At 39.1% G+C, this 17,072-nt stretch overlaps 1 protein-coding gene across 4 annotated transcripts; it reads right to left on the reverse strand.

Annotated features, from left to right (window-relative positions):
- Positions 1 to 263: 263 nt before the first annotated feature.
- LOC106394805 lies at positions 264 to 3,082 on the reverse strand. 4 transcript variants are annotated; one of them, XM_048779399.1, is made up of 10 exons: positions 2,556 to 3,082; positions 2,200 to 2,473; positions 2,017 to 2,107; positions 1,807 to 1,931; positions 1,608 to 1,689; positions 1,416 to 1,533; positions 1,164 to 1,327; positions 967 to 1,081; positions 726 to 879; positions 264 to 615 (listed from the first exon to the last, which is right to left on the reverse strand). In XM_048779399.1, exons 1-9 carry the CDS (start codon positions 2,718 to 2,720, stop codon positions 838 to 840), a joined length of 1,176 nt encoding a protein of 391 aa, XP_048635356.1. In that variant the 5' UTR covers positions 2,721 to 3,082; the 3' UTR covers positions 264 to 615; positions 726 to 837. The 4 variants fall into 4 exon arrangements, with proteins under 4 accessions (XP_048635356.1, XP_048635355.1, XP_048635357.1 ...); XM_048779398.1 differs by having other exon boundaries at positions 264 to 648; XM_048779400.1 differs by lacking the exons at positions 726 to 879; positions 967 to 1,081; positions 1,164 to 1,327 and having other exon boundaries at positions 264 to 648; positions 2,556 to 3,076.
- Between the last annotated feature and the right edge of the window lie 13,990 nt (positions 3,083 to 17,072).

Raw genomic sequence — 17,072 nt, forward strand, 5'->3', positions numbered from 1 at the left:
AAACAGGGGAGGATAGATTTGAAATATGACTCCTTAGCAGAAGGAAGATAATTTCTTATGTGGAGAGAGTTCAATTTTTTTTCCTCGTATGGATTCATAAATGATGAGGAAAAAGTTCAGTGGATAAACATTTCTAGTAGTTCTTAGCTCATTTTCTGATGCATTATTCTTAACTTGATTTTTTATTGGAGGGTTGGGAAAACTCTTGGCGTAATTGTAAAGTTCAGTTTAATTAGGACCCATAATCAGGAAGATGCATGGTGTGGGCAAATAGATAGTATTATATTAAAATTTTATACTTTCACTAAATGTTTTTTGCAAAGTTTGATATCAACGATGCTAAATATTCCGTCAAACCCTTGTATTTAAACATTAAAAAGCATTGGTGTCTTGAAAAAAAAAACCTTGAAACAGAAAGGAAATGGAAAGTTTAAAATAAGAAAGTACATAGAAGAAACGACAACATAGGTGGGTTGACGGTGGTCCTGCTTTTTAACTTCACTCACGGAGGCTTTTACGGGTCCCTTCTGCGACTCCATCAGCAGATGGACTTGGTTCATTAGCTTCACCTTTGACATTCTTGCTGGCAGATGCCGACGCTTCACCACCTTCAACCTGAACATATTCATCTTCAGTGGTCTTAAACGTCTGCAAGAGAGTTTAAATTCTGTTATTATGAAATTATTTAGTTCACAAGGCAATCCAAACAATATTATATGTAATACCTCGGAAGGGATGATGTCAAGGATTGAAGAGACAGTGAAAGTACGGTGGTTTGGGGTAAAATTGAATGGTGTCACACGTATATGGAAAATAATTTCTTTTCCAGCAAGGTCTCTAACACATTTGCGGGAGTTCCTCGCTCTCACCACCATTCATCTGCAATCATTCCAAACATAGAAAAATATAGCGAGGTTTTGAGAGCTGGATGCGATCAACACATGGTCTGAGCAGGAAGTTACAAACCTCATCTAGAGTCAGGCCTGCTGCATCCTGCTTAGTCAGCTTCACCATCTCCTTGTCGAAGACCACAAAAGTGGCATTATCAGCCCCATCATCAACGACAAGTTCAACACGGTACCTGAAACAGAGTGTGACATACAAGATCGTAATTAGGGAAAATAGTTTTAAATTTCCCACATTGAGTAATAGCAAATTCCTACTTTATAACTCCTGTGACGTTAGGATTAGCACAACGGTTGCAACGGAGAGAGCTCCCAAACTTTTCAAGCTTCTTGCTGCAGCCAGTGCAAGAAATGAAAGACCAACCATTCTGTTGCAGGACTTCCATAACCCGAGCCTTGCAAATGAAATCAGCTTCCTGCGTCTGCACCAAGTCAGTAGATTAATTTTTAAGTGGTTTTTTGGCTTAAAAACAAACACAACGTAACCATGTTTGGATCTAAGAATTTAACCTGTTCATCAGAGCTGGTAATGAACTTGTTCAGCTCTCCAATGGAGACAACTTCCTTCTTTCTTATGCCGTCTTTGTTGTCGATGCACGGAAAAGCTTCTCCCAAGGGGGCGTTTAAGCTGAAACCAGAGGGACGTTACGCTACTATAAGATTATTAATTACTTGAACAAAAAAAACATAATGGGTGCATACCTGGCCGTGAACTCCACGATAGCTTCTAGAGCTCGGTCGAAATAAAATTTCGTCGCTGGGGTAGAGTTGAGGTACAGGTTACCTGCGGAATGAAAAGTGTTTCGGATAGCACAAAGTGGGCCAACATTATAGCTAGTATAAGTATATAAATTGACAAACCATTATTAAAAAACAATGAGAAAGGTTAGAGTTTACAAACCTCCAAATATTTTGGGATTCACGGTTGTGACCACCATGACTGACTGTGTCCTATCACCTGAGCTAATGAGACCCCTAAACTTTGATGCAGCATCATCCCACAAAGAGAGGTACACGACCACCATCCTGTAATGCATATGGAAATAAGTGATTACAATGAAGACGACATTTTAGAAAAACTGAAAACTAAACAACAGATTTAATTACTTACGGTTCAATCATTAAACGGACAGTAACTCGACTCATCACTCCAGCGTCCTTCAGGTCCGAACCTTGGACAGATTGAATCTGCCCCACAACATCTGCGTTGCAATGCATAAATTAATTCAATTTAATTTCAATGAACAACATATAATGACGTAAAAAAAAGTAGCAAACGTTGACGGAAACAAACCGGGAAGCTCCAAATTAGTGTTTGCGAGAGCTTGGAGAGGGTCAAACTTGCGTATCATGAATTTCTCAACGTTGATCACGGGAGCGTTAGCGACAACTTCATCAATGGTTGTCTGAGGGATGAACCGGATCACGAAAGGATGGTCTGTTATCTTGTACATATTTGTACATCTTGCAACCTCAAAGCGCGAAACTCTCACGACTGAGCCCGCTTTCAGTAACGGACGGTAATAAGGGGAGCGACCAGCAGGAATGAATCCATGTATAACCGAGTTCTGCAATCGAAGAGTTAAGTTTTGGATTAGCGGCTGGTAAAATAAATTAAATCAAAAGGGAAAACTCAAATCGTGACCGGACCTTTTCATCAAGGAGGAGCAGAGTGATTCCCATGAATTCACCCTGTTTCTTGATGTTCTTAGAGTCCCAAAAACGTAGCAGACGACCAACGATGAACTGGGCAGATCTTCCAAGGCGGAGAACATCGAAGGCTGAGTGAGCGACAACAACATCGGAGGAAGCCATCTTTTTGAATATTTCAAAGCTTTAGAATATGATAAACTGATAGTGGTTCTGAGGATCAAGCATGCTGTCAAATCGCAGATATATATAGCTCTCAGAAGAAGAAAACGGAAGCGTCGTAACCGGGAGTAGATTGAATGCAAATAACATTTATTCCAGAATTGAAAGAAATAAAGAGAGAACAAACTGGAGAGGTGAAGAGATGAGAAGTTAAACATGCGTTTTGCAGATCATGAGATGTGAAAACGGCGGACCCAGTTCTGTAAGGAAGAGAGGATGAAACCCTAATCAGATGGAGAGGTCTCAAAACACAACGTTTTGAGCGTAAGCGAGACCAAACGCGAAAGGCCATAAGTGGGCCAAAACTTTCAAAAACAAAACAGGCTTTCAAAGACTACAACCACATTTGCAGTTAATAAGCACGGATCCATTTCTGATTTCAGCGTGGGACCCATCGTCTTTAAAGAAAAAGGACACGTGTATAGCTTCAGGAAAGGCAAAAGTGCCTCATTATATATAAGATCTGATTTCAGCGTGGGACCCATCGTCTTTAAAGAAAAAGGACACGTGGATAGCTTCAGGAAAGGCAAAAGTGCCTCATTATATATAAGATTTGAAGAGTTCATTTATGATCAACACGTAATAAAAAAACACTTATGTGACTTCTCAATCAATATATAATAGGATTTATATTTTTATAAATATTTTATAACATTATATAAATAATTTTAAAATTCTGATAAATTTATTCTGTAAACAACGATAAATAATTTTAAAATCATATTAATAAACATGTTTGGATTTTGTAATATTTAAAATAGTTATTATATAATTATATTCGAATACAATTCACCAAGTAGAGTATAAAACTATTATAATAATCTTATATAATATTCGTTCATTATATTTTATAGTTTATAAATATTAAAAGTAATATATATGACATTATTAATCTTTCTATAATTTTGAGATTTAGTTGCCATAAATTGTTATTTGTAATATTTTTTGGCAAGTGATGTTAAATGTTTTTAGACTTACCTTAAATTTTTAGATCTAATTTAAATAAATAAAAATTAAAAACAATCGACCAATCAAATTATAACAATTTTTTTGAAACTTCAGCTATGAGCGACACGTCACTAGAACTCATTAAAGTGACTTCTCTTTTAATATATAGAGGGATTATATAAGTCTAATAAAGCTGCCCATCAGTGCGGGCGAATCTCCTAGTTATCTATCTATATCTATATATATAAAGAAATGTTCGCCTCTCTCCCGTGAAGCCACGTCATCAATTCGTGCGTTCTGGGAGTGACACGTGTCCCATTTTATATTTAGGGCCAAAATAAATGAATGCAGTTAAGGGTAATTGAACCCAGTACCTCTAGCACTGGTAATTTTTTCTTAGAACCACTAGGCTAAAGTCATTTTTTATAAATATGTGGCCCCGAAAATACTTATTATCGTGTCAGCTGGAAGCCCATGCTTCTTATGCTTGTGGCCAGGGCCGACACTGAACTGACGTCAAGATGAAGATCGTGAAGTTAAAAACTTTGCTCCAAACAATTTTGCAATGTTTCCAACCTTTATAACTTGATGCATATAATATATATCAAAATACATTTGTTGTACACGCTTTTATTAGTTTTGCTTTTGAAAGAAGGTATTTACAGTTATAAATGTTTTGTGGCAGTGAAGTAATGGTTGAAAAATCTCTATACATATGTCATTTTAAAAAAACACACAACTTCTATATATAGTTAATACATCTGTCCATGTTATATTCTAGACTAAATATTTTCTCTTTTAAAAGTATAGAAAACAATTTTTTTTAGTCTACAAGCAAATGTTGTAGAGCAAGTATGCATTATACAAAATAATATATATTCTAAATCCATACACAAGAACATAAAAGTTGTTATAGGCCTCTTTCTGACACATGCACACTCCACTATGAATAAAAATTAAAAAAAAAAAACAGTATTGTCATCAAACTTTATCACAAATCTACATTTGTACATCTATAATTATGAGTTGGACAATTAGTTAATTTGATACAGTACCAAAGCAAGAATAATAAAAAAACAACTATACCACCGCATACTAATAAGTAAGACATAACAGATAACCAAATTCTTGAATCTTAAAACAAATTTCAACTCGAGCATTTAGTGAATATCAAATTAACTAATATCCCGCCCGTAGAGCAGGCCGACCCTAGTATATATATATAAAAAGATGTTTGCTTCACTCCTAAGTTTTCCACGTCACTAATTAGCTTTCAGAAAACGTGACACGTGTCTTGATTTTTCTTATTTCGAAGATGCGAATCAATGTTTGGATTTTGACATAACTGAACCATTTGATTTGGGCTTAATCAAATTGGCCCAAACATTTCTTCTCCTATCTCCAACTTCGTCGTCTTCTCATCTACCATTTTTTTTCTCAGCCTCTACGAACCCATCAGTTGAAACGCTCCTCCAGATTTTAAAACAACTAATAAATTCTCTCATTTATGGCCTTCCACCTTGATGCCCCACTACGTGCTCTTAATTACCCCATAAACTTTCTATGGTATTCTCGATTTCTTATTCTATAAATAGGGACGCAGAGCACACCAAATCTCATTTTTCTCTCTACTCACAACTTTGACCTGATTATGTATATTATGTTTTTAGTTTCTTATATATTAAGATTTTTAATTTCTTACACACTTTATTTTTTATATACGCTGTTTTTTTCTCAGTTGTATGATTCTCTTGCGTTTAGATAATTTTGTAATAATTGTGATATCTAATATATTAAAACAGAAGTCATGACTTCTTTTCATGTGTGATTTTTTTTAGTTTGGATCATTCCTAAAAAAGTATCATATTTTACATAAGTTCATTATTATATCTTTTCATATCTTTATCTTTTTATTTGAAATACAAATGAATATATTTAAAATATTCTAACAAAATCTTTTTAAAATCTTCTTAGAATCTTTTTAAATTTACTTTCAAAAATTAGTTAGTTTTAATTTAAATTATAATAAAATATAATGAGAAATTAAAATTGAATATAGTTTTGGTTTATAAACGAAAATTTAAATAAAAATGAAATTAATTAATTTCAAAAATACATTTACTAATAATTTTCAAAGATTTTCTTAGAAATAAATATTTATTTCTATTTTAATTTTTTCAAATTTGTTTTCTAATAAAATAAAAATCATGATTTTTTGATGAGTGATATTTTTATTTAGACCATCATTTAAATTTTATATTAAATGTATATCACTAATGCTAATATATAAAATATTTTAACTACTTTAATCATAATATCTTTTATATCTTTTAATTTTTTTAAAAAAATTTAAAATTCTAACAAATCTCTTGAAAAAGATTATAATAAGATCTTAATTGTCATAAATTGAATATAAATATTTTCAACTAATTTTTTAATTAGTTATGAAATGTTACTAAAAGAATAAAATTATATCATGTTTTATCAATTTTATAATAATATCTATCATTTAAAAATAAAAACGTTACATTGAACAAGATATGATAAAATTATTTTAAATTGATAAGTTAACATATGTTATTTTTATAAATATAAAATATTTATGCTAAAAATATAATATGTTTGTAGAACGGGTTAATATTAGTAAACTATATAATACATGTATAAAAATTTATCGTATCTTAAACTTTTTAATATACAGTAATTTATTATATAAACTTAATAAACATTAAAAAATTACTAAAAAATCTAGCGATTTGAATTACATATCATGATTATAATAAATTAAATACAAAACTGTTTTCATATATGTTGTTTCATGCATTAAAAAAATTAGTTTAACAATCAAATGCAAATTCAATAGGACAAATCTATAATAAGCAACATATATATGTGATGATTTTAATTTACAGCATGAAAACTATAAAATTATTATATTTGACATAATTATACAAATATTTAAATATGGGAGTAGCATTAAAAATATATAATAATTACGTAAAACAAATATATATATATATATGAAAATATATACCCGCACGGGGAAATCTAGTTATTAGATTAATTTAGATAAATTCCATGTTTATATTCTTTACTATTATCACAGTTTAATTCAGTTTGACTAAATGCATCACCATTAGCTTCAATATCTTCTTTTTCTCTGATCTGTTAGGTTATACTCTGGATTTATTTGTTCCGTTCACATTCATTTTGATTAAGTTAATGATCCACTTCAACAGGTATTTGTGAACAATCATGGCATCTGAGCTGAAACAAACTCTAACCAATAGATACGGTGCTTTCAATGGGTCATAGTGATTGCTCTCTTTGCAGATTTCATACTCATCCTAGCCATTTCAGTATGTCTCAGCTTCCTATATTTTGTTAATAATTACATCAAATCTTATCTGAAACGAGCCTTGAATTGATTGTCATGATTCTTTCATTTTGCAGTGGTAAGAGCTCCTGGTATGAATCCGTTAAAGATTCCATCGACTAAACCGAGCTCGGTGACAGAAGATATCTCAATGATGGAGAAGAAGCTGTAAGCTGGTTTTCATATTATCTTGGAAAACAAAGCCGTTTGGTTCAGTTTTAAAGGTTTTGATTCTTATTCTTTTCACCTGCAACAAATGTATTCACATGTTAATCAAATTATTTTTTTGAAAATAGAGACTGGCACCACACCTTCACCTTCTGAGTATGCAGCAGACTTGTCATGTCCCCGATCCTGGATAGGATCGTCCGGACGGACTGCGGTGCAAGAAAACGCACCAGTCAGGTCACATGACCTAAGGGCAAGCGTGTCATGGTCCTGAATGAGGGTTAAGGGCATCAGTCAGCTGAGACTTAACCAGGATACGATGGAAATAAGGGTAAAGGAGCTTGGTGAGTGTTTAGGCAGCTGGACGAGTGTTGGTTTGAGTTCAATCAGCTCGGTTCAGCTGGTATTCAGTTCACCATGATCTGTTCAGCTCACAGGAGCTGGTAGACTAGCTCACTCAGCTGGGAACAGCTGGATGTCAGCTCAATCCGGTGAACGGTGCGTTCTGGTTCGGACCAGTGTGGGCGAGTCCGGGACGGTTACTGGGCAAGCCGATGGTCCGGGTGCAGGACGGTTCGACCAAATGGGTCTTAGGCTTGGGACAGAGAGTGGGCAAGCTTCCAGAGTGTGAGCTGAGGCTCAGTGATCGATTTGCCAAAGGAAGAAAAGGGGAGAAACCGCCAATGGGCGGTTATGGGGCGGTTATGGGACGGTTTTGGGAAGAAGGGATGGGATTTTGGTAACTGTTCGCCCAGGCGGTTGGGGACAGTTTAAATCGTCCTCTCTCTCTCATTTCTGATCACTCTGGTCGATTTCTACACCCTGAAACACAAAGAATCCAGAGAAAAATACAGAGAGTTGGTCGGATTCCCAATCCAAGACCCATGGTGGTGTGAAGGCCATAAAGAGACAGTTTTGGGGTAGATCAAGGGGGAAGTTGAGAACGACCCTCTGAACGGTTTTGATCTTTGTTGACAACACCCAAAGCCTTATCTGGAGCCTGTGAACACACGCAAATGGTGAGGAAAGGGGGGAGTTGGCCGGAATCCATTCCCAAGGGCCAATGCAGCCTTAAAGGGAGATTGGTGTGAAAAGCAGTTTCATGGGGAACAATGAGGGAAGTGATGCACGACCTTTGGATGGTGATTGATCATGGATGATCATGTCTAAGGCTTCCTCTGTGTCTTGGGAACACACGCAATTGGTTAGGAGAGAAGGGGGAAGGCTTGACTCCACTCTCAAAGGCATGAACAGCCTTGAAGGTGGATGCAGTATAGAAACTGGTTTCATGGAAGTTCCATGGAAGGAGTGATGGGCACGAACCATGGTTAGATCTTATCAATACTGGAAGTATGTGATAAGGGTTTGATGAAGGCGTGCTAGGAGGAGCATGGACGCCCCTGATGAGGTAACAGGTGGGGACTGCAGACCATTGGACATAGTCTGGTACACTATGGGCGGATCTGGTCCTGCAATTACACCTTACTCTGTTTTATGATTATTAATCATATTATTTCTTCTTCTTATGATTGAGATTGATGATTAGACATAGTAGCACTGAACCATGGTTTGGCCGGTTCAGAAGAACCCTCCATGGCCTTAGTTTGGCAGCTAAGTTCGGATCTCGTAGTTCCTGATGGATTTATGGCGATCTGACTTTGGAATCCTCTTAGTGGTGAATTATCATGAATTATCATGGTATTTGGGGATTTTTATCTGATTGATTTCGAGATGGTCAAAGTGGCCGGTGGGGCTGTTCTAGGTCGAGATCCATAGGATCGAGATCGGTTCTTGGAATTCTGACTTGACCATTCTCTTAGTTAAGATTTATCATGAATTATCATGAATCCTAATGAGGTTTTAGGGATTGATTTAGAGATGGTCCATTGGGCCGGTTTGGCTGATCTTGGCCGAGATCTATGGGATGGAGGACGGTTCTGGGAAATCTGATTCGACCATTCTCTTAGTTATGATTTATCATGAATTGTCATGAATTTTAATTGATTTTTGGAGCAGGTTTGCTTGGGGTCTAAATTGCACCTGAGGGCATATTGGGGTCAGATCCTTGTGTTAGAACATCTGATCATATGTTTGTGTGCTGGAACATATTGTCACTTATGATATTGATCATAAGGAATTGCTGGTTATCAACCTTGGTGTTGGTGAGGCAGGCCGGGTGTGATCTGATCATGGGCAAGGATGGACGACCTGATCCTTGGATGATGGATCAAGGTGTCTGATCTGATTGATCAAAGGATGCACCGGTGGTAAGAGCAACACTAATCAGGTTCAGTGGGACATGGTTCCATGACTGATTAGGAAGTATGAAGACTCATCAGTTCTGAGTCATGTGGGGTGGTTGGTTGATTGACTCAGGATCTGATGGGCATTGTTAGTCTTTGTGAGGACTTGATCTGGTTAGTCCATGAGAGGACTTGGTATGATTAGTCCATGAGCTGGACTTGGTATCATAAGTTGATAAGTCAAAAGGATGTGGGGCAGTGCATGAACCGGTAAGGGCCAGGTGCATGCCTTAGCTGATTGAAGACTTCCCAAAGGTTACTTATGTCTGTGGGGATCGTTGGCTGAATGACTAAGTACCCAAGGGAAGAGTTTATGCAGCTCGATCAGTTGGAACGGAGAAGCAAACCTCAAGTGAAGTGGTTCAGCTCAACTAGTTGGGTGAGCTAGCTAAGACAGCTAAGTCAGCTGGGATAATGAGCTAACAAGCTCCGGGAATATGGCAAAGGTATGATCTGTCAATGTTGCATAGATCTAGATAGAATGGCTTAGGGAACGGAACGTCTGATTGTATGACTTGGTCTAGGTTCAGGATCGACCTTGGAGCTAGCTGGCAGTTGTGTTACTGACCAGTAGCTGAGGTGATCTGACCAGACAAGTGTTAGATTGGATTTAGTCCAATGGATGATAAATGTTATTCCGCTGTGCATAAGGTGAAATGATCTAAGCTAGGGAATGACTAAGGTAGTCTTGAGCTAAGATCTGAGTTAGCCCTCGCCTATGGGCGATGTTTTTAAATAAAGGGCAAAATTTTTAGAGGTTCGGTCAGTGTATAGACCGAGCGACGTGAGGCATCGACCGCGGCCTAGCCGGCCGGGATCGGGTCTTACAAGTTGGTATCAGAGCATGCTTGATCCAGTTACGAACAGTGCTCAAGGATGTTGTGTTCCAAACCGAAATTATTTCTGAAAACTATGATGACTTGGAACCTTAGCTGTGGTCAGCCAAGCGAGAGTTGAGGTAAGATTGGTTTCATGCTTGTGAACGGGAAAGTTCCAAGATGAGCCGGCTTAGCCAAGATACACTCTTCCACGGCAAGACCCTGAAAACATAAAGGTTAGTTTATCTAGTTATTTGGGAATAGTAGACGGATTGGATGATGGACGCATTGCAAGATCTTTGTATGGACGACCTGGACAAGGGAAGTAACATGGACCAGAGAGTGGCTTAGGTTGAAAGAAACGTGCAGCACTCTCTTGGAGGTAAATGTTATCCCTTGGTGGCCGTTCAAAACAAGTGAGCATATGCAATGTTCATGTTAGTCTAAGGGAGATGCTACATGGCTAGTACATGAGTGGGCTTGTGATCAGATGGATCAGCTTGGACTCGGTGTAAGTCAAGGTAGGATTCCTTAAGATTGAGTGAATGGAATGGGTCAATTCCAAGAGGAATTGGAAACACGATGTTAAGTATCTTAGTATGATGAGGATTGAGGTATACTATAACACTTTTGTGAATGGTATGGGACGTTCACAGATGTGTGATGCTTTGGAGAATGGTATGGGACATTTTCCAAATGTGTGATCAAACCGAGATCCTACTCATCTAAGTACTTAATGATCGGTGGTGTGGAAACACACGTACTTTTCGATACTGGAACTGCACATAGTGTTGTGAGTCCAGGAATGATTGGAAAAGGTTTGTTCCAGTATGGAACATGGGATGATCCTGAACGAGTGAGTGCGGCCAGAGGGCAAGTTATGAACTCACTCGGTCTGGTTAAGGACATCCCTGTGGTGATCTTGGATAGGCCGATGCCTATAGATCTGATTGTTGTCCCCCTCAAGCATCATGAAGTGATCTTGGGCATGGACTGGTTGGGAAAGTATCGGGCAACTCTAGATTGTCACCGGGGAAGGGTGCAACTTGAGAACGAGTTTGGACCCCCGATTAAGTACCAAGGAATCAAGCCAACCTCTTGTAGTTTGGTGGTTTCAGCAGTCCAAGTAGAACGGATGCTTTGAAATGGTTGTGAGGCCTTTTTGGCTACGATTTACACTGATGAGGTTGTAGGGGCCTGTGACCCAGAGGGTATACCGTTGGTTCGGGAATTTCAGGATGTGTTTGCGGCACTACAGGGCATTCCCCCTGATAGGGCTGACCCATTCATCATTGAATTGGAACCTGGAACGGCCCCATTATCTAAAAGTCCATATCGAATGGCACCAGCTCAGATGGCAGAGCTGAAGAAGCAACTTGAGGAGTTGCTTGAGAAGGGGTTCATACGCCCTAGTGTATCACCTTGGGGAGCACCAGTCCTAATTGTTAAGAAAAAAAGATGGTAGCTTTAGGTTGTGCATTGATTATAGGGGTTTGAACAGGGTGACTGGGAAGAACAAGTACCCTTTACCCAGGATTGATGAATTGCTGGAATCATAAACTTTATTGTCCAGGAAGGACTTAAGGGAACAGAACAATCTGTTAGGACTCATGGTAGAGTGAGCATCCTAAAGATTGGAACATGTTCGCTAGGACTTGGCTGGTGCATCGAGTGGCTTGGAGATTGGTTGAATCTACTAAGACTTGAGTACTCAGTATGTTCTTAGGTACTGAATTTGATCTAGTCATGGAACTAAAGTGTTCTACATGGACTTGGTGTCTACTAGGAACGCAACCTGGAGAGTTGGGTCAGTGACACAAGTCATGTCTTTGTATGGGTGCTTGATGGACCACTTGATAAGATTTTGGGTTAAATATCTATCAAGTGGGGGAGACTTGTTGTGTATATGATGACCAAGACGTGGTCAGTGAGAAGGAACAAGGTGGGAGATGCAACGAATTGGTTAGAAAGAACCAATCGAGCATGCTCCATGTTCCGGGTACAAAGGAGTTCGGATGGAACCTTTGTCATGAGACAAGAGGTTAACACCACTGGATTCGAGGACGAATCCCTCGTAAGTGGGGGAGACTTGTCATGTCCCCGATCCTGGATAGGATCGTCCGGACGGACTGCGGTGCAAGAAAACGCACCAGTCAGGTCACATGACCTAAGGGCAAGCGTGTCATGGTCCTGAATGAGGGTTAAGGGCATCAGTCAGCTGAGACTTAACCAGGATACGATGGAAATAAGGGTAAAGGAGCTTGGTGAGTGTTTAGGCAGCTGGACGAGTGTTGGTTTGAGTTCAATCAGCTCGGTTCAGCTGGTATTCAGTTCACCATGATCTGTTCAGCTCACAGGAGCTGGTAGACTAGCTCACTCAGCTGGGAACAGCTGGAGGTCAGCTCAATCCGGTGAACGGTGCGTTCTGGTTCGGATCAGTGTGGGCGAGTCCGGGACGGTTACTGGGCAAGCCGATGGTCCGGGTGCAGGACGGTTCGACCAAATGGGTCTTAGGCTTGGGACAGGGAGTGGGCAAGCTTCCAGAGTGTGAGCTGAGGCTCAGTGATCGATTTGCCAAAGGAAGAAAAGGGGAGAAACCGCCAATGGGCGGTTATGGGGCGGTTATGGGACGGTTTTGGGAAGAAGGGATGGGATTTTGGTAACTGTTCGCCCAGGCGGTTGGGGACAGTTTAAATCGTCCTCTCTCTCTCATTTCTGATCACTCTGGTCGATTTCTACACCCTGAAACACAAAGAATCCAGAGAAAAATACAGAGAGTTGGTCGGATTCCCAATCCAAGACCCATGGTGGTGTGAAGGCCATAAAGAGGCAGTTTTGGGGCAGATCAAGGGGGAAGTTGAGAACGACCCTCTGAACGGTTTTGATCTTTGTTGACAACACCCAAAGCCTTATCTGGAGCCTGTGAACACACGCAAATGGTGAGGAAAGGAGGGAGTTGGCCGGAATCCATTCCCAAGGGCCAATGCAGCCTTAAAGGGAGATTGGTGTGGAAAGCAGTTTCATGGGGAACAATGAGGGAAGTGATGCACGACCTTTGGATGGTGATTGATCATGGATGATCATGTCTAAGGCTTCCTCTGTGTCTTGGGAACACACGCAATTGGTTAGGAGAGAAGGGGGAAGGCTTGACTCCACTCTCAAAGGCATGAACAGCCTTGAAGATGGATGCAGTATAGAAACTGGTTTCATGGAAGTTCCATGGAAGGAGTGATGGGCACGAACCATGGTTAGATCTTATCAATACTGGAAGTATGTGATAAGGATTTGATGAAGGCGTGCTAGGAGGAGCATGGACGCCCTTATGAGGTAACAGGTGGGGACTGCAGACCATTGGACATAGTCTGGTACACTATGGGCGGATCTGGTCCTGCAGTTACACCTTACTCTGTTTTATGATTATTAATCATATTATTTCTTCTTCTTATGATTGAGATTGATGATTAGACATAGTAGCACTGAACCATGGTTTGGCCGGTTCAGAAGAACCCTCCATGGCCTTAGTTTGGCAGCTAAGTTCGGATCTCCTAGTTCCTGATGGATTTATGGCGATCTAACTTTGGAATCCTCTTAGTGGTGAATTATCATGAATTAACATGGTATTTGGGGATTTTTATCTGATTGATTTCGAGATGGTCAAAGTGGCCGGTGGGGCTGTTCTAGGTCGAGATCCATAGGATCGAGATCGGTTCTTGGAATTCTGACTTGACCATTCTCTTAGTTAAGATTTATCATGAATTATCATGAATCCTAATGAGTTTTTAGGGATTGATTTAGAGATGGTCCCTTGGGCCGGTTTGGCTGATCTTGGCCGAGATCTATGGGATGGAGGCCGGTTCTGGGAAATCTGATTGGACCATTCTCTTAGTTATAATTTATCATGAATTGTCATGAATTTTAATTGATTTTTGGAGCAGGTTTGCTTGGGGTCTAAATTGCACCTGAGGGCATATTGGGGTCAGATCCTTGTGTTAGGACATCTGATCATATGTTTGTGTGCTGGAACATATTGTCACTTATGATATTGATCATAAGGAATTTCTGGTTATCAACCTTGGTGTTGGTGAGGCAGGCCGGGTGTGATCTGATCATGGGCAAGGATGGACGACCTGATCCTTGGATGATGGATCAAGGTGTCTGATCTGATTGATCAAAGGATGCACCGGTGGTAAGAGCAACACTAATCAGGTTCAGTGGGACATGGTTCCATGACTGATTAGGAAGTATGAAGACTCATCAGTTCTGAGTCATGTGGGGTGGTTGGTTGATTGACTCAGGATCTGATGGGCATTGTTAGTCTTTGTGAGGACTTGATCTGGTTAGTCCATGAGAGGACTTGGTATGATTAGTCCATGAGCTGGACTTGGTATCATAAGTTGATAAGTCAAAAGGATGTGGGGCAGTGCATGAACCGGTAAGGGCCAGGTGCATGTCCTTAGCTGATTGAAGACTTCCCAAAGGTTACTTATGTCTGTGGGGATGGTTGGCTGAATGACTAAGTACCCAAGGGAAGAGTTTATGCAGCTCGATCAGCTGGAACGGAGAAGCAAACCTCAAGTGAAGTGGTTCAGCTCAACTAGTTGGGTGAGCTAGCTAAGACAGCTAAGTCAGCTGGGATAATGAGCTAACAAGCTCCGGGAATATGACAAAGGTATGATCTGTCAATGTTGCATAGATCTAGATAGAATGGCTTAGGGAACGGAACGTCTGATTGTATGACTTGGTCTAGGTTCAGGATCGACCTTGGAGCTAGCTGGCAGTTGTGTTACTGACCAGTAGCTGAGGTGATCTGACCAGACAAGTGTTAGATTGGATTTAGTCCAATGGATGATAAATGTTATTCCGCTGTGCATAAGGTGAAATGATCTAAGGTAGTCTTGAGCTAAGATCTGAGTTAGCCCTCGCCTATGGGCGATGTTTTTAAATAAAGGGCAAAATTTTTAGAGGTTTGGTCAGTGTATAGACCGAGCGACGTGAGGCATCGACCGCGGCCTAGCCGGCCGGGATCGGGTCTTACAAGACTACTCCACGACATTTTCAGATATGATTCCATTTTTCTTTGTATATTAGGTAAGCCATTATCATTAGCTACAACCACAGTGTCGTATTAATTAGACTGTACATTTGACCTTCTTTTTCTTGCTTGATGTTCTTAGGCATTTTCAGACCAACTTAATACACTTCAACACATAGGCGTCGTCCAGAAAATAGAATCAGTCACGGTGTCAGAGCTTTACGCATACGTCCTTAACTTGCAACCACGGGCCCCTTTTGAAGATATCAACTTTCCAGCACTAACCTTCTAAACTCACCGTCAAATCTACCGATTTAGACACTACAACCGTGAGGTAGCACCGAGCGACCCCACTCCGCAGTATCCCGAAACCGAAACTCCTCCACACCTTCACCATCGTCCTCAAACGGTATCCACCGCTTCTCATGACGACCTTAAAGAGAATGCAAGCATCCATCTAGATCTGCACCTTACTAACAGGTCATGTTGCTTAATCTAATGAAGTAAAGAAGAAATCGAAGAACCCTCTCTCACAACTTAAAATTCAGTTCTAATATGAACGGATTTGGAGCCTCTGTCATAGGTCTAGAACTTTCTCTCAATCGTTTTTTACAGATAATCACTCTTGATTTCAGTTTAGAAAATATTGATGTATATCAGTCCTTTTAGTTTGTTCTGAAGTTCTTTTGTCATAGAATAAATTACTTTGGATATATATAAAGTTTACTACTTCGGCCTTTTTTAAATTTCCCAACAGTTATTTGATAGTTGCACGAGATCTCTTTTTATAAGTTCTCTTCTACTTGACATTTTGCGTGAATTAGTCTTTTCAATTGGTTGCCCTGCAATTTACAGTATCTTTTTTTCCTCTCAGCTTTCTTCAATGCTTAAACCTCAATGCAAATCTCAATATATACCCAAGAGAAGTCAGCAAATCAATGAAAGGAGTGACGAGACAGTAAACATCAGTGAAATCAAACTTTATAGCCAGTTTTAGATTGTTGGAAGGGTAAGTGTTTTTTTTTTTTTATGTTTAATAAAGCGACCACCTGAATCTAGAGATCAATGAACATTGACGAATATGATTCTCGCAAATTTCTATTCTGTTATAGTTTCTCTTATTTACTGCTCCAAGTCCCACGCTATACATGAGATTAGTAACAAAGCTCTTTATTCATGGAGAAGGTTTAAAGTATGCAACAATATATTCAGGTTTGTTGTGATGATTTTCTAAATTTCTTAAAATTGATTTAACAAAGGAGTGGAGAGACTGGGATGAAGAGGTGATACTGCGGATTCCATAGCGTGCCACATTTTGCAATAACATGTTAGATCACATTGTAGCTCTACATTGTTCTCAATATTAAATGAAAGTTTTTCAACAACACAGTAGCTAATGCGTGGAAAACTGGTTTGGCTACAAGGGTTTTAAGCAGTTGACTTTTTTTTCCTATGGTTAGAGAACATTATCAGCTTGGGGATCTCCTAATAAAGTTATAATTTTTTTAAGGCCATTGCAAATTAGTAGACATTAATTTACAAGAACTAATTTTATTCAATAATAAAATATAATCAATATACAATAATCTAATTATGTATAGTAAAATTATTGTAAGAATTATATTTTATAAGTTAGTCAGTAATATTTAT

The sequence above is a fragment of the Brassica napus genome, chromosome A5 (assembly GCF_020379485.1).
Source record: "Brassica napus cultivar Da-Ae chromosome A5, Da-Ae, whole genome shotgun sequence".
NCBI classification, from domain to species: domain Eukaryota; kingdom Viridiplantae; phylum Streptophyta; class Magnoliopsida; order Brassicales; family Brassicaceae; genus Brassica; species Brassica napus.